Genomic DNA, 18,739 nt, shown 5'->3' with positions numbered 1-18,739 from the left:
AGAACTAGAGGAAGGCCTCTGGGATGTAGTTTTGGGAGGCAAAGCTTTAGAAAGTTTAGCAGCTTTAGCCCTAGAAAAGGCCTTAATGGACATGGAAGCAGGGGGCCTAGCTGCCCCACGTGCAGGAGTAGATATGTCCAAAGGTATGGTGTCGGACATATCCTGGGCACTGGTTTCGGTAGGTAGCTCGGTAGCCGACTCAGCCGGGGCCTCCCGGGCCACGGTGGTCGGTTGAGTGGATTCGGATGAAGGAATCTCTGAGGACTCTGTTTCGGCCGAAACCGAGACACTCGCGGTAGGCCTTACCGTGGTTTCAGCCGAAACCGCGGGCCGCGAGTGTCGGTCCTTGTCCTTCCGTTTTTTCACCAAATGTGATGTCGGAGTCTCCGACGGCATTTTATATGCAAAACTAGCCCCAAAAAATTCCTCTGCAAACTCCGACCGACGTCTAAGAGTTCGTCGGTTGAAGGAAGCACAGGCTGAACAGGACGATACGTCGTGGTCTGGGCCTAAGCAAGGAAGGCAGTAGGAATGGAAATCCTTATGAGGTATTTGTTTCCCACAAGTTAAACAATTATTTACTTTATCTGACATCGGCTGAGGCAAGAAAGAGTCCCCAACGGGGTACTTAGCTTTTTCGAAGTTTTCGGTAGCTGAAATCACTGGATCTGACCGACCGGCACTTGCGAACAGCTTCTGCTTCGGGCACCGCGCGGCAAGAAAGACTGAGGAAAATGGCGTCGGCTCATGCTTTTATACCCCAGACGCTCTGACGTCGGGGAAAGTGCGACATCAGCCGAGGCCAGACCCAGACTTTGGAATCCGGTCGACCGAAGGGCTGCCTGAGGCAGGACAACCCATATGTTATGACTGCAGATGCATCCTTGAAGGACATCTGTACTTCTTCAAGAAGCGGGAAGGGGAAAAATATTAGAAATTTGTAGACTATGTTACACTGGTTGTGTCTAAATTATAATTCCCACTCTGTCATTAATTATTTAGAAATATGATAAAGCAGTTGACGATTTAACTGTATGTAACAAAGTTCATTTTCTCCCTGTCTTAATAATTTGTAAACATTTTTGACATGATTTGTATGTTACACTGTAAACTAGTTCTGGAAATATGTAGAGGTACTTTAAATGTGAGGTGGGAGGAGTGTTATCAGTGATTGCTGTTAATGTTAGAGATGTTAACGTAGAAATCTACTTTTTTCTCTCTCTTTGGACTGCAATTTGTCTGGGGTTTATACTGCCACAAGAAAAGGGTTAGATATTAGTAGCACAATGCTGTAATCTTGGGAAACCAGTTAAACTGAACTGATCATATGTGCGTATTAAATTATGGTGGTTCCTCTGGTGCTATGCATACAGGTGCAAGCCTTATCTAAAATCATGTAAAATGATATTTCAGATGAGTTATGTTTTTCCATTGCAAAATATTAGCTGATCTTTATGTTATCTGCCTGTAGAGCTCAGCAATGGCAGACGTATTGTCTGCAGACACAGACATTTAATCCAGAAATGACTGAACCATGAATTATGAGGCATGTGCATGGGGAACAAAATAGTGAAGTCTGTTACATTGAAGGGAATACAAGCAGATACATTCCTAGCAATAAAAAACACTTCAGTACAATTCACAACAGTGAAAAATCTGTTCATTTAATGACAGCTAGGACACTTTTTCTTAACACTAAAAATCAGTTAATTGAGAGTATCCAAGTTGTTTTTCAAATCTGAGAGGGAGGTTGAAATGGGACAAGAAAGGGTGGGGTCGGCGCAAAATGGAACACAGATTTTAACATACATTTTAGCATGATTAAACCTAATTTTAGAATGGGTGAATACTGTGGGATAGTTGTCCATCTGTGTTATTTGCCAATATATGAGGGTAACATTTCTTTTTTGGTAAATGTATATCGTTCATAGGTTCATAGGTAGGTACTAGGCTATTGGCCCTAGGGCCTATATAAGCCTAGCCAAATGGTACCCTGGCTTTTGCTAACCAAAAAAAATATTTTCCTGTGCCCCTGTCAAGCAGAGCCACAGAAGTGATCCCCGGGGTGAATTTCCTATCTCCCATCCAATCATCAAGATTTTCCTTGAAGAGTGATAATCAGGAGCTTTGTCTGATATAGATAGGTAGTTTGTTCTAAAGCATGGGAAGTCTCTGGGACAGGAATCTATCCCTCCAGCATGTTCTGTTTATTGTGGTGACAAGGTTTAGGTCTCTGGAGGGTGTAGCTCGGAGGGATTGGGATTTCTTTACATGGAGCATGTCCAACAGCTCTGGGTTTGACATAGCTTTGAATGTTAGGCAGAGATCGCCTCTATCTATCTATCGTTGTGTGTCTTTGTTGTGAGTTTAAAAGAGTTGGGGACTAAAAATAACAATGGGCATAGTTACTTATTTTCTGAATGTTTTTATTGAAACAAATATTCTGGGAAAATGTGACATGGATAGAGACTTCAAGCTGCAATGATACATAAGATCATCCTGCCAAATATTAATGTGTTCATGTAAGTTGCAAGTTGGAAACATGTATTCAAAAACTGACATGAAGAACAAGTGAAAGTAATAGCATCTTACCAGAATGAATGCCTTACCAATCATATGATGGAAAGTGAATAGCGCTGCAGTTATAGACAACAAGCAAATAGCTTTAAAATATACTAGGAAGTGCAGGGCACAAATAGCAATGTTAAGGGAGCCACATTTGGATAGGAATGTGCATCCGAAGTTGGGAAAGAAAGGGTTTCAAAGTGTTTATTCAGCATAATATCAGGGACAAAGGAAAAGAGGATAATAATACTGATTGCTAGTGGGACTCCAATAGAGGTAGAGAAGAAGAAGAAAGACAACAATTGCAAAAGGGTGTAAGCGAGGGGGCAAGCCCCCCTGCACCCCCATGTGGGGGGGCTGCACCTCCCACAACCCCCGCTCTTTAAATATACCAACTCCAAGATTGCACTACAGTGTAAGAAATGGAAATCTTCCATTTCTGCACTGTATTGCACTGAAGGGCGATCTCAGAGTTGGTATATTTAAGTAGCGAGGGGTGTGGGGGGGTGCAGAGGGCCGCAGCCCTCCTGTTTACAGCCTTTAGTTTTTTTTTTTGTTTTAAAAATATTTTTATAGGGATTCGAAGTTTTAATACTTCTATCACTAAAGTTCGATCTTCAGTGATTCGAAGTATTAAAACTTCGACAATCTGATATAGACCCCACAAGAACATGGGAGTTTAATCAAAAGTTTTGAAACACATGCAATAGCTACTTCAGACCATGTGCCAATAAAGACTAAGACAAAGATGCAGGATAGTCAGTTAAAAATGATGCTTTCCCATCTACCTATTAAAACAGAAGAATTTAAGGAATGGTTAGTAAAAATGATTTTTGGGATTTGCTAGGGAATATACAAATGTCTTCAGAAGAGATTGCTGAGGAGTGGAATAAAATGAAAGTGGGTGATATGGCAGCTGTGAGAGATAGAGAGAGAAAGAAATATGGAAAAAGTAATATGAATTATTTAGAGAGATTTTCAAAGGTTAAAGTATTACAGATCAATGTGAATCTTACTGAACAAAATGATATGGAGCAATTGTAAGCTAAAGGAGAAATAGGGAATATTTGGATAATATGCATGAGTTTAGAAAGGTTAAGCAAGTATTTTTAAAAATAACTCACAAGCACATAAACCATTAGAACGACAGGCAACAGAAATAGAAAGGGGTGCTGTTACTAAAATTAGGGAGCATGTGACTAGAAAAATAACCATGGACCTGTCAGAGGGTACAAGAGATATTTTGAAAAGTCTATGAACATCTGTATAAAGCAGAGGAATGAGAGAACTAAGAAAAGACACAAATGGAAATGTGGAAGACTTAAATATGAGGCTCAAAAACCAATAGCTAAGATGGGAGAGCCTAAAACAAAAAATGGCAACGTATAATCAATCAACAGGGAAGTCTCCAGGAACAGATTGTACTTGAGAACTAAGCCACATGGGAAAGGAGAAAAGGGAGTTTACCATTAGGGATGACTGTAGGTAGGGGCACAGAAATTAGGCAAGACGGAAAGTATTTACTGGTGAAAATTAGCAAAGGAACCAAGGTACTGGGAGCAAATAACTACGAATGGAAATATCATGCAGTGGGATGAGACCAACTAGAAATTCAGACTATGGGTTGGAAACTGCCTTTTCTACCAGGGGTTGATGACAGAATACAGGCACAGAAAGGGGGATAAAGAGTATAAAATGAAAGATCAGCTCGGGCTGAGGTTATAGTTGTGTCTAAAACAGAAGCTGCAGTAAAAAAAGGGAGATTAGTAGGCCATATAAAACAATTCAAAACTATAAGAATCAATCAGAAAAGAATGGGAAACAAGAATAACATACAAACAATGGGAGCATATGTCTATGGCTTCCAAGCACGGTACAAAATCTAGAAGGTTTAGGATTTTTGCATGGAAATGTTTGCATAGGTATTTTCATACCTCAGGTAGACTTCAGAGAATTTTTTTTTCACTGGCAGACCGCAATCACTGGAGGTAAAATGTGAAAGGGAGGAGTAACGGGCCAAGTTCTTTGGGAATGTAAGGAGTTGGTAGATTTTAGAAATTCCCTACAGGGTAATTTGTCAGAAATGTACAAATATGTTTGGCATAGAAGCTCAGATGTAGGTGCTACAATACATCAGTCACATCTGGAAGCAGATTAGCACCACTGATTTACCAAATAACATTTTACTCTTTGAATATCTAAGCTTCAAAGATGTATTTTTGCCAACATCAATTACTAGCTCATGACACAGAGAAGTTCACTGTGGCCCAAAAGGCCTTCTCCCTGACTTATCACTGGGTTACTTTCCAATAACGTTAGTGATTGGTTTTGAGAGTTTGGGAGACCTTTAGTAAAATTACGTTATAGTATGGAATACGTTATAATATCAGTTGAGGTGATACATCTTTACACTTGTTCATCACTTCTTCTTATCAGCAGTGCCTGAGCCACCAGCCTTATGGACATTATTCCTTTACTTAAGCTTTTATCTTTGGGTTACTATTTGCATCTTGGAAACTTTATTTTATTTTAACAATTATGCAGGTCTCATGAAAACAACATATCTGTTTATTATAGTGCAGTCATAACATGTGTTTATTTATATAAAATAGTTACTTCAGTGACTTGCTTAAGTCCACACAATATGCAAAAATTGGGTGGGGATGATGTGAAAGTCAAACCTAGGTCACCAGGTTAGCAATACACTGCTTTACTGAGTTTTCTGTTTTTCACCTGTATTTACTTTACATAACTAAACATCTGTAACATCTATACTGATCTATCCTGATGGAAAAAAATATCTAACTTGCCTCAGATGATCTTCAACAGATCAAAACTAAATCATTCCAGACATAAACTGAATCACTCAAGACTTCAAAGGACTTGGCCAAATTCTTGAAAAATGTTTATGGTGGTGTGCATTAGAAACTGTCTTTGATAAAAACATCACAAAGATGCATTTTCAATCTGTAAGACCAGGTCTCACTTAAATGTAGTTTCTTAGACATACAGTTTTCTCTTTGTATAGGACTAGAAATGCAGACATATAAAAGCAGGCCTATATATTTACTTTATATTTCACATTGAAATTTTCAGAGAAGGATACAAATGAGCTCAGAAAAATAACATTCAGGTAAAAATACTCATAACTGGTCCTACCACATATGAACAACATACATCTCACACACGTACAGGAGACTGTTTCAAGACATTGGTCAAACATTACTGCATAATAGCATTAAAAATTCGGTCCTAGACTGACCTTTACTCACAGAAAAGGGGTATATGTTAAGAATGTTCTTGAAAGAAATAAAACAGCAAATGGAAAGAATAGTAATAAAGATAAGAAAATGAGTAAATGTGGTAATTGTAAGGCTTGTAGTTATATATTAGAAGGTCTTTATATTAGGATAGCCAACTATAATAATAAAATAACTCCCCCACAATACAGTAATTGTAGAAGTAGCAAAGTAGTATATGCAGCCAGTTGTGCCTCTTGTGATGCGTTCTACATTGGAAAGACAGAAAGGCAACTTAATGTTAGGATTCAGGAACATGTTAGAGATACTAAAAATAGTAATTCCAATAATGCTCAATATGAACATTCTGAGGTGTGTGATGACTTAAAAAAAAAATCTATTTTTTGTTGTGGACAACATTCATAGGTCATTTAGAGGGGGCAACTAGGAAAATACACTTGAATATAAGGAACTCAGATGGCAACTGTTTTTGAATTCACAGGGTTTAAAAGGTATAAATGATGCTGTTTCCTTAAAAAGCATTTTAAACTTCATGGATGCAAAATTGGAAATATATAAACATCATCTGAAATGATGGAGTGTTTTATAGTTTTTTATACATATATATATATATATATATATTTATATATATATATATATATATATATATATATATATATATATATATATATATATATATACACACACATATATATATATTTATATATATATATATATATATATACATACATATATATACATATGTACATTTTTAATTTTAGGGTAGCAGAAGTATTTAAAAAGTGTTGTTTATATGTTCTAATTATTTATATGTGTGCACTTTGAACGCTTGAATGTTACATATTAACTGCAATGTCCTTTAAATTCTTAATTAGATTATGACCAGATGCTACAATGTTATAAAAGTGAGTTGCTGAGATTATCTAATTGGTTCGTGTTCTATAGACAAAAGTGCTTAACAATTTTCTTTCTTGTATGTTAAATTTTGTTTTTCAATAAGTTATTTTTGTTTGGTCCTGTGAATACATTGCTAGCACCTTACTTTTTGGTTATTAAAAAAACTGATGAGACTAAAATGTGCTAACAAAATGTGCAAAACATAGAGGACAAACAGATCTTGTTTAGATGGTATGAGGCTTGGGAACCAAATTTAAAGAGGTGTGTAGAACTTGTTGGAAACTTACAGGGTTTTAGTATTATTAGGAGAGCTGCTTTCTACTCTGAAGTCAGTCAATGCAGTGCAGCTCAGCTCATTATTAATATTTTGGAGATTAAGTACAAAAGTTCGGTACTGACACTCAAAAGACTTTGATTTCAGGACAAATATCTAGTCGTCCACAAACTGCAGCAAACAGCACAGTTTGAATTAATTTTGCCATTATGGAGAAAAGGAACAACTTTGAGTTCAGAATTACTACAGACAGTATAATTCAGTCTGTTTCAGTTTATCAGTACTGTTATTTGAAACAGTAAGACTTGTTTGGATATTGTTAAATTACTACATTTAACTCCACTGTATGCTGCTACTACATAAAAAATACCAATATCAGACTTAAGCTTCTACAGACTTTTATTCTGAAAGGTACAAGAAGCTCTGGCACAGAGGGAAATATTTGACACTTGTTCAGCACAGCTTTGAGTAATAAAAAGATAAAGACATTTATTCCAGTTAATTTCAGTATCTTACAGTTCTTTCAATCTACCTTTGTTCTTCCATGATGTCTCTTACGACTCATATAGTGCTTTCAAAGTATACCAGCAAAACAGTTGTACAAAACCTTCTGTTACTGGGCTTCATTTCACTGTATATGAATGGCAGTACATCTGAAAGGGAATAAACAGAAAAATATCAGAAGTAGCAATATGGAAGTTACCCACTGCTTGCACATCCTCTATGTGATTGGCAATAGATGAAACTGTTTTCTGCTGATGTACTCAACTATACTAGGATCCACAAAGTTTCCCAGAGAATATTAAGAAAACTTCCGACCAGACAGAGCAGACTTAGAACTCATAAACTGCAAAAAAAAAAAAAAAAAAAAAACTTTCTCAGCGAACACAATTTTTTCTTTATGTTTTTAGTACTTTCTTCTTCACAACAGCCATGTATGCTGTCATGAAATGAGATACTACCGGCACAGCTACCTGGAATTTTGTAAATAATTATATGTAATTTGTGAATATCAACATGCTTCATGTAAGATGCTTGTGTTACAGATGTATGAGAACAGTTTGTCATATTGGACAGATGTGTGTGCTGAAGAGATATTTTGTAAAGTACTGAGCAGAAATGTATATACACTATTGCAACTGTTTAGATATATATATTTTAACAAGGGAAATTGAAACACAAGAAGTTAACTTCAGAAGAATAGCTGAAAATAAGAAGTTATGTACCTACCATAACGTTCCATGTTAGTTGTCTTCATCTCGCCTTCTTTCTTGCTGGATGGGTTTGGAGCCGATCCTCAGCTCTGACTCGGCCTTTTTATTAAAGCTCGAGAGCTATTTACCGGCTCGAGGCCTCCCCTTATCCCACAGTGCTAGACGTCAGATATCCAGCTCTCGTTTGGTAGAGCTAACACCACGTAAAAAACACCTATTCCCACCACAAGATTTACCTACAGTGTTACAAACAGAGGAGGATGTAACCTAAAAAAGAGTCAACCATAGGAAGAAGGCCTCAAAAGGGATTCTTCTCGGTCCTGACCAGGCTAGGGTGATGGAGAGTGGGACGCAAGAAAGAAGATGAGATGAAGACAACTAACATGGAACGTTATGGTAGGTACATAACTTCTTAATGTTAAGTTGTCTATCTCGCCTTCATTATTGCTGGATGGGACAGCGTCCCTAGCACCTTAGCCCTGGGTGGCTCATCGAAACAGACTCTTGAGCACAGTGGAATCAAAACCAGCTCGACTCCTGGAGGCCATATCCAACTTGTAATGGGAAATGAAGGTATGAGGAGTGGCCCATGTGGCTGCAGCACAAATAGATTCCATTGGATGTCTAGCCTGAAAGGCTACCGACGTAGCCAATGCTCTGGTGGAATGAGCTTTTGGTTTTGTAGGGAGTTCTTTATGCCTCAGTTGGTAGATCAAGGTAATAATAGAGGCGAACCACCTGGATAAGGTTATCTTAGAAACTGGCAGGCCCTGCTTGCCCTCAGCATAGGACAGGAAGAGTTGATCTGATTTTCTTGTCTGCTTGGTCCTATCCAGATAAAAACGTAATTGCCTGTGAACGTCCAAATAGTGTAACTTTTGTTCAGCTCTGTTTGAATAACTAGGAAAAAAGACAGGAAAATCAATAGCCTGATTGAGATTTGTCTCTGAGGGTATTTTGGGTAAAAAGGAAGGATTAGTCCTAAGTGAAACTCTATCTTTGTGAAAAATAAGATAAGGAGGACGAATACAGAGGGCTTGAAGTTCCGATACTCTTCTGGCTGAGGTGATGGCTACTAAGAAGAGAGTCTTTCAGGAGAGTAACTTTAAGGAACAGGAAGCTGCAGGTTCAAAGGGAGGGAGAATTAATGAAGTTCATATCAAGTTCAAATCCCACGGAGGGGGGGATCTTTAACCGGGGGTCTAAGTAAAATAGTCTCCTTAAGAAAAGCCTTACAAAGTTTGTGGGACATGATGCTGGACCCTGATAGGCCAACATGGAAATTTGCGATAGCAGCCAATTGGACCCTAATGGTGGCAGACGAGGAACCTGCTCAAAAAAGTTCCACCAAAAAATCTAAAACCTTATGGACAGGGGCTGTAAAGGGTCTATCTATCTAGCCTCTTCCCAGAAAGACAAACATTTCCACTTACTAGCTTAAGTCTTCCTAGTAGAAGATTTGTGCGAAGAAAGGATGATTTCACGCACTGGCTGAGAAATATGTGGAAGCCTGGCTAAGGTTGGAAGTGGAGCAACCAAGCTGTGAGGTTGAGAGAGAGAAGGGATTGGTGCAGCCCGCCCGACTGATGGATCAAGAGGTCTGGCACTGGGTCCAGATTCCAGGGCTGCTCCAGCAGGTGACAATGCAGGAATGGGAACCAAATTTGTCGAGGCCAGTAAGGAGCAATGAGGATCATCCTGGATCTCAAAGCGATCGCTTTCTGAATCAGTTTTGGAATTAAGGGAAAGGGAGGGAATGCATAGAGAAGACCCCGGGGCCAATCGTGAACTAGAGCGTCTCTGGGGGAATGGCCTGGGAGGGGGAAGAGAGTGAAGAAGTCGCTGCACTTGCTGTTGAGAGGGGTTGCAAAAAGGTCGCAGCCCGCCATCTGCGGAAAATTTTGTCTGCTATTAACTGATTGAGAGACCACTCGTGAGGCATCAGAATTGCTCTGCATAGCCTCTCCGCTATGACGTTGGTCTTCCCAGGGATGTGCGTTGCTATCAGAAACCGTTGAGAGGAGATCGTCCACTGCCAGAGTCTGAGTGCTTCTGGACATAAGGGATAGGACCTGGTTCCACCCTACTTGTTGATGTACCACACTACTGACATATTGTCTGTCTGAACTGCAATAGTCCCAGTAGGTAGAGAGTCCTGAAGAGCTTGCAACGCTAAAAGTACCGCTCTCATCTCCAAGACGTTTATGTGCAGGTGGTACTCTAGGGGTTGCCAAGTGCCCTGGACAGTCCTGCCCTGAAAATGCCCCCCCCACCCGATCAGGGAGGCATCCATTGTCACCATGGCAACCGGAGGAGGAAGGACAAACGGTCTGCCCTGAAAAACTTGAGGGGAGACCATCCACCAAGAAAGGTGGTCTTAGCATGATTGAGTGATTATTATGTTGTGAGACATCGGAAGCTGTTGAAAGGACCATTGGGTAAAAAGCATCCACTGGAGAATCCGCATGTGAAAACGAGCCTGGGGAAATAATATGATTGCTGCTGCCATGAGACCCAAGGTTTTCAGTACAAATCTGGCCTGAATTCTCTTGCACTGTAGTAATATTTGAACAAGTCGGCGAATATCTAATACTCTTTCTAATGGAAGTTTTGCCGACAGTTCTTTTGTATTTAATATGGCGCCTATAAAGGTTATAGATTGACAAGGCGACAATGCAGACTTTTCGAAGTTTATAGAGATACCTAGCTCGGAGCAAGTTTGGATGGTATAATCCCTGGCTCGGATTAGCTGATGCCTGGTGGAAGCAGTTAGGAGCCAGTCATCTAGATATGGAAACACCTGGAATCCTCGCCGTCTCAGGTGAGCCGTAACCACTGCCATGCATTTGGTGAACACCCTGGGGGCTGTGGTGAGACCAAAGGGCAGGGCTCTGAATTGATAGTGACTGGCTCCCAGCCGGAAGTGGAGAAACCTCCTGGAGCATCTGTTCATTCTGACATGGTAGCACGCATCCTGAAGGTCTATGGAGCACATCCAATTGTCCTGACCCAAAAAGGGTAGAATGGACTGAAGCGTAACCATCCGGAACTTCTTTCTTCGAACAGATTTGTTTAACCTGCTGAGATCCAAAATGGGTCTCCAGTCCCCTGTTTTTTTTTGGTACCAAAAAGAACTTGGAGTAAATCCCGGATCCTTGCTGGTCTGCTGGGACTGGCTGGATGGCTCTTTTTTCTAGCAGTTTTGAAATTTCTAGTACTGCTTGTTCCCTTAGACCGGGTGGAACATCTGGAAGGGACCTGTTTGTTTGTACGGGGGTGTGGACAAAGGGGATTTTGTAACCCTCAGATATGATAGACTGTAGCCATTTGTCTTGTGTGAGGAGTCACCAGGCTTCTGGGTACAGTGACAATCTTCCCCTGACTGCCTCCAAAGGTGGACAGTGGGCAGCCCCTCAGGGGTGCTGAAAGGGTTTGTCAGAGAAAGATTCCCTGCTACCCTGATTTTGCGGACCCCCTCTGCCCCTTGGGTGGCGTCTACTGTTATTCCCTCCTCTGCCCCTGGAGGTAGACTCGCCACGTGTGTCAGGCACGACTCCCTGGGGTTTGCAAAACCACATTTTTCCACCCTTCTGACCTTTAGGATATGGTCTAGAGGGAGTAGAAAAAATGGACTCCCACGGCAGAGAGAGTCTTGCCTTCCTGCTCACACCTGGTAAGGGTATCCTTCACCTGTGGTCCGAACAAAGCTGAACCATCGAAGGGGGTATTGGTGAAGGATGCCTTAAAGGGGTCAGCAAAGTTACATAACCGCATCCAGGCATGTCTTCTCAAAGCCACGCCTGTGCCTGCGGCCCTACTCACCCCACCCATCAGCTGCATAAGAAATGAGCCGCATGGAGGAGTTGACTATAGAATTAAGGGTCACCAGCTGGGAGTTAATCTTTCCTGAGACCCCGCAGCAGATGGATCCTGAAGGGTATCACCCAGTTCCTTAAGGAGATCTCTTTGAAGGCTTGTGAAATGGCACAGATAGTTCAGCGACCGCATGGAAAAGGTCGCTGAAGAAAACATCCGCTTCCCGTACCTGTCCATTGTCCTAGATTCTTTATTAGGTGGATGGACAGGCACTGAAGTGTCAGCCAACTCCTTCTTAGTGGCTGCTGCAACCACCATGGCATCAACAGGGACACCCTTTGTAAGAAACTGTTTGTCGGATGGGGCTGTAATGAATTTTGTGGGCCTGCGGGGAGTTGGTTCCACTGTGTCCGGGGCCGTCCATGCCTTCCGAGCCACCACTTACATGAGCGGGTCGAAAGGCGGAGACACCCAGGAGGTGGAAGGGTGAGAACCAAACGCGTCCAGGTACACCGACTCATCCTTGGAAAGGTTAGGGGCAGTCCAGTTTCCCCTCTGCCTAAGAATCTCAAGGATGTCTGAGAAGAAGACATCCTCAGAGAGCGACCTTGGGGACTCTTCCGAATCCTCCAAGTCGGTGTCAGAGGTGACTGACTCAGGGGAGTCAACATGTTTCCTCTTACATTTTCTCTTCTGACGGGGCTCCTCTGAATGATCAGGGGAGGCCTCGGAAGAGGAAGATACACCCAATGGGGCTACCTGGAGCGCCTGTTCTCCACGCTTGGGGTCAGGAGGGTGGACAGAGACTGACGCAGGCACCAAGGGGGGAGGAGCCAAAGGGGTCGATCGCGGAGCCGACACCGGAGTCAGCAAGGTCCTCATGACCTCAAAGGTGCCCCTGTCAGGCAGAGAAGAGGGTCCCCACTCCGAAGAGACGTGAACCCCTCCCGGCACCGAGAGGCATGGCTCCAAGGCTGATGTCTGGGCCGAGCTCACCTGCACCGAGGCTTCGAGAGGGAGAACAGGGTCAGACAAGGGTCCGATGCCACTCGCCCCCTCAAAGCCGATGAGGGAGTCTCGGCACCCGGATCCCTCCAAGGACGGAACCAATGAAGAGATTGGAGCTGACGAGGGAGCCGAAAGGTGTGGTATCGGCTCCGACGTTCCGAAGATTCGAGCCCCAACAAGCTCCAGCTCCGAACACAGTGGTAGAGTCAGAGGAGGAACTGTTGAAGACACAGGGATAGCCACAGTCTGTTGAGAAGGGCTAGTCAACATTTTGGCCAGTGCCTGCGACTTTAGGAGCCTACTGACCACCCTCTCCAAGTCATGATCAGATAGCCAGGAGGACCAAGATGAATGGGATCTATGGCTCCTCTCCGATTGGAGTAATGGGGACCTGGGAGCCGAGCAAACGGACTCTAAAGAGGGAGATCTCGAACGCTTTCGGCTCAGAGAAGGCTCCGATAGCAAGATCGGCGCCGACTGAGGTCTCGAAGTGTCGGTTCCGGCCGGAACCGACGAGGAGGCAGAAGCTCCGCTAGGCGTCGGCTCCGAACAGGGAGATGACAGTTTGGCGGGCTTTAAGGATTTCCCTGATGAAGGCTTGGCCGGGGATCCTTCTGGCTTTAACAAGCCCCTTAAAATGAGCTTATTCCTATGCTCCTGCAGGACTCTCGGACTGAAGGCATGACAGACCGAACAAGAGTCCTGCAGGTGTAGGGGGCCCAAGCAATAAACACAAGAAGTGTGACCGTCTGCCAGAGACATCTTCTGACAGCACGAGTCACACTTCTTGAAACCTGAGACCGTGGTATCTTTAGACATTACAGGAGAGATACCAAGGGAAGTTTAACTAGCGCTTAAAACAATATACACTCACACACATGCACTAGGTAAAACTAACGGGAACAATACCACTATAACTACAAGGCTATCACTAACAAAATATATATATATATATATATATATATATATATATATATATATATATATATAAAATATAGTATAAAGTATAGACTATAAGAGGCAGGCCTAATACTACCCTAAAGGGTGGGGAGGGGGGGAGGGAAGAAAACTCTGTAACAACAGAAAAAAGAGTTTCTAAGTGGGATCTAAAGGGTTACAAGATCTAATTAAACTAATACAGAAATACATCTAAAAATTACCACAATACTGACAGTAAAAATGAAGTAAAAGAATTATACGACCTGGAGCAGATAAAAAACGCAACCTCGTAGCTGAAGCGGCAAATGAGATCTTGATATCTGACGCCTAGCATTGTGGGATAAGGGGAGGCCTCAAGCTGGTAAATAGCTCTCGAACTTTAGTAAAAAGGCCGAGTCGGAGCCGAGGATCAACTCCGAACCCATCCAGCAAGAATGAAGGCGAGATAGACAACTTAACATCTTAAATTACTTTGTAACCACATAATAAAAGGATGCTATCTTTCAGTTTCAGTCAACAGGAGTAAGAATGTCTGTACTAGAGAAGATTTTTGTATTGTCTTTAAATGTGGAGGAATGTAAATTATTTTATGACTTCCACCATTTGCCTTATATCTAAGGAAAAAACCTTGTTTATGTATTTTCACAGATAGATGCTAAATGCTACAGCTGCATCAATGGCTGTGAGCCTGGGAACTGAAGTCAGATGACATGAAATTATGTCATTCTGCAAGTATCCCAGCAGTAATATTTGGGATATTAATTTAAGAACTCTTGAAGAGAGAGACTGGGCATTTTGTATTTTGTCTTTGACCTGACAAGAACATCCACTCACCACATCTGCCTGCTTGCTCTTTAAGTCAGTCTAGGGTACAGTAATTTCTCTTAGATACAGTCAGGAATATAGCAAAGCTTATTTTAGATGTTTTTCTTTATTTATTTGAGACTGTCCTGCAATGTTGTTTTAAATATTTCCTGTGATTTTGAACTCTGATGTAACTGTGATTATTTACTGAGTATTTTCTTGTGCTTTTACCATTTATTTTATAAATATATTGTGGCTATTTGTGAGACATATTTAAGTTCTGAAAGTACCTGCTTATTTATTTATTTGGTGACACTGTGTAGGCCACTCCTAATAGCCTTGCTCTTGGTCAAACTACCATTTGAATCGATAGTAACATTACACAGTAAGATTGGACACCCTTTGTTAAGAGTCTTAAAGTAGCTGATAAGGACATGGCTGGTGGCAGTAATAACTACCTTATACTAGGATAGAAGGGGGCATAGCTAGTGAACCTGTGCTAGCCTTTCCGAAGTGTGTGTGTGTGAGTGAGTGTGTGTGTGTGTGTGTGTGTGTGTGTGTGTGTGTGTGTGTGTGTGTGTGTGTGTGTGTGTGTGTGTGTGTGTGTGTGTGTGTGTGTGTGTGAATCAAATCTCAGAGAGTGTGTTTGTCAGCTACTCGGGCAGGGACATGAACTACTGGTTGGACAAAGATGGTACTGAGGTCTTGGCTTGGCCACTCAGTGGAGATCTCAACTCTGTAGCTATACTGGGGATCTGGAGAAAGAGGGAGAAACCAGCCCCAGACTGACTGTGGTCTCTGTGTGCTGTTAAGGGAAATTGCACTTGATGCAAAGAGCTGCATCTGGAAATACTGTGTGTATACTTGTCATCCTCCCAATGTATGTCCCCCACTGGTGCTAGTTGTGAGGATTGAGGCTCCTATATTACTTGGCCACTGCTGTGGCATCACATATGCTATACTCCTAGATGTCTAACAAAAGAGTATACTTGTTTCCCCTTTAGAAAGGTACTTAGAACATATCCTACAGAACAAAAGTCAGATACTTTGGAAAGGCAACAGTGCAGGGGCTTGGTACACAGATGTCTGAAATTTCTGGTTACATTCCTAAAAGAGTCTATACCATTTAGTTACCAATGCTTCATTTTACTGCCACCGTGCAGATATGTTACTTATGCTTTGCTCCTTGTGACACTTGTCACAATACTATTTTGCTGCACTTTAATGACTCATTTTCTGTGGAGTCCTGTTACATTATATGTGCATGTATGCATGACTAATTCTAGTTTTGCCTTGTCCTCTCCACTTTTTTGGCCCCATCCCCTATATCTTGATCCCACAACCCTATGCTTCAGAGGCTATTGGTAAGGGGGCTTAGTTCTGAGAAGGATGTCTATCACTGAGGTAAACTTAAGCATTTTATTTTATAATCTACCCAATTACATCCCTGTGTTGAATGACAAGTGTAACACAGTGCCACCTATGATGCCTGTGTGACAACATGATTGCATGTACCCACAATCCTAGGCTGTAGTGTTATCACACTCTTTGGCAGGTATGTGCTGTCTAAATCGCTGTGCTTTGAAGCTGCTCCTTTTGGCTTTTTTTTACAGATGGTACTGCTATGGCAAGACTATAACACCCACCCTCTGGGCAGCTGCTCTCATTCTAATCACTCCTTTCTGTACCCAGCTCTGGTGTTGTAAACTGGTAATCTACAGTACAGTCAAGGCCAAAGATTGTGTTGCAGAGATATTTTCTGTATATTTTGCATCCTTTATCTTTGGGCCAACATCAAGGCTGAAAACGATGCATAAGGATCAATCCACCTGTCCCAGTAAAAATACATTTAACAGCCATAAATATGACTTCACACTTTAGTTTTGAAAAATTTTCTCCAGACATCTTCTTAGACATCTACAGTCATGAAACATAAGGCGTTACCTATATGTGGGCCAATCAGGTTAAGAACTTCATGTACCTGTTTTAATATGAAAGCTTTATAAACTAGATGGTGCAGCTAATCATTCTCTCCCACATGCATTCCAGCCCCTCAGCATTTTGTCCTAGTGTAAGTTCAGCACACGTGCAGAAACAGCATTTCACTGAACACCATCCCAGTGCAAAATTTGTTTTCTCAATGGAAATCACAGAACAACCAAAGGCCCTTAGGAGCCTTCACATTTCACAGCTAAAATGTTTAATCCATACCAAAAGGAGTCCATTTAGTGGATTTTGTTCTGCTTTTAAGTAATTAAATATATTTTTCATAAGTAAAACCTTCTTGAAATATCAGTGCATGCAAACAAGCGTTCCATCTGCTTATTCAGATTTCAGTTTTGGCAGTTTTTTTAATGAGTGTGCTCTGTTATTAACAGTACCTTAAGAAAAAAAGATGTAAGAGGTGTATAACCACAATATTTAAATTTTATGTAAAAACTATCTCCCTATCCTGCTAACTCCTCAATTAAAATTTTTATATCCTGAATGTGCAGTTAAAGATGGAGCATGTATATTACAGTGTTCATAATGTGTGTTAAAATGGGTAGTTATTGAAATAACAAGTATACATTGCTCAACATACACTCTTTGACAGTTCACCTGAACACACTTCTATTTCATTTATGCATGTTATATGTACAGCTACAGCCTGGCTGATGCAGTAAAGTATACATTATGTGACGTCAAACATACAAGAAAAGTTGAATGTGTCCTGCCAAATGAATCTGCTTATTATGCATGAAAAAAATGCTAAAACAAACATATTACACAGTTAAAGGTGAGACACAGTGTCTTGAAATGGTCAAAATGATAACCATTGAAATATTAATTTCTGCACCATAACTCACAAGCTTGGCTTTTGATATTAATGCAGATTGTGTGTTTGTATTTACTGTTTTATCTACACTGGCATATTATAATGTTAGTGCCTTTTTTTCTTATTTTTTATCCTTATAAGACTAGGGGATCAGTCACTTAAAGTTTAATACTGAACCTACTCGCTCTTAACTCAGTGACTTCACTTGAAGCTTAATCCCTACAAAATGACAGACAGAAATCCTATAATGAACTGCTTACTCAGGCAAAAAAAAAAAAAACCTTGCACAGACAAGCCTTACGACCAAGACATGCTGCCTCTGTTTCTTCAGAATGTGTGTACTGATACCATCTACCTCACATGGGATCATGGTAAAGTTATGCTTTCACCCAGATTAGTTAAATCCTCGTGTCTCCAACATTTGTCCCATCTCTTTACTATCCCTCTAGCCAAGCTGCAAATATGTCTAGTGGCCATACAACTAAAAAACACATTTCCATCCGAGATCATTTCTGCATAAACTAATACAATTTCCGGCTTGACCAATGTACCACATCTCTCTTACTTTCTGTAAAATGGGCATAACAAGGAAAAAAATATAGAAGAAAAAATGGCAAATATTCCCGATCCAATCTAAGGTCTTTAATTGACCAAATAAAAATAAAACAATTTGTAGACAAGAAAATACTGAATGAGTTGGAGAAGGAAGCAAAAAAAAAAAACTATGAATTACTAAAAGGAAAAAAAAAAAGGTCCCCAGGTCTAGTTCTCCAAATCTCTGTAATAATCTTCCATGTATAATCAAAGCTCAACATGCATTAATATTCCAATCTTACAACTTAGAGAACTGCCACATCCAAAATCTTAAACATGTGATTTCCATCCCACTTTCCTATAATTTGTTTTTCTTGCCAACATTCTGGCCATTAAGTCTTACAGAATGCTCCTATCTACCACAGAAAGCAGTTGAGCTGACAGTCTGACCACCATCCTTGGGTGGTCATTACATTTGGTCTCCCATTCTCCACTCACTAACAACCAGATGGCACATATGTTGTCAAGGTAGATCTTCTAACGGGTCTACTTCACAAACCCAAAGTACCATATAACCGACTTCTAAATAACCGAGATCACATCGCCAAAA

General features: G+C 41.0%; 1 protein-coding gene across 4 annotated transcripts in view; it reads right to left on the bottom strand.

Moving 5' to 3' along the window:
- The window catches only part of LOC122813729 (butyrophilin subfamily 1 member A1-like), an 800,878-nt gene that overhangs the window by 731,177 nt on the left and 50,962 nt on the right, over window positions 1-18,739 (bottom strand). For all 4 annotated transcript variants that reach the window (XM_044086200.1, XM_044086201.1, XM_044086202.1 and 1 more), the window contains exon 2: window positions 7,529-7,649. In XM_044086200.1, the coding sequence (XP_043942135.1) occupies window positions 7,529-7,561 (33 nt within the window). In that variant the 5' untranslated portion in view covers window positions 7,562-7,649. The remainder of the gene's footprint in view (window positions 1-7,528; window positions 7,650-18,739) is intronic.

The sequence above is a fragment of the Protopterus annectens genome, chromosome 10.part0, assembly GCF_019279795.1.
Source record: "Protopterus annectens isolate FY-2018-M chromosome 10.part0, PAN1.0, whole genome shotgun sequence".
NCBI classification, from domain to species: domain Eukaryota; kingdom Metazoa; phylum Chordata; order Ceratodontiformes; family Protopteridae; genus Protopterus; species Protopterus annectens.
The sequence above is the reverse complement of the archived record's forward strand: the minus strand, read 5'-3'. Positions and strand labels throughout refer to the sequence as shown.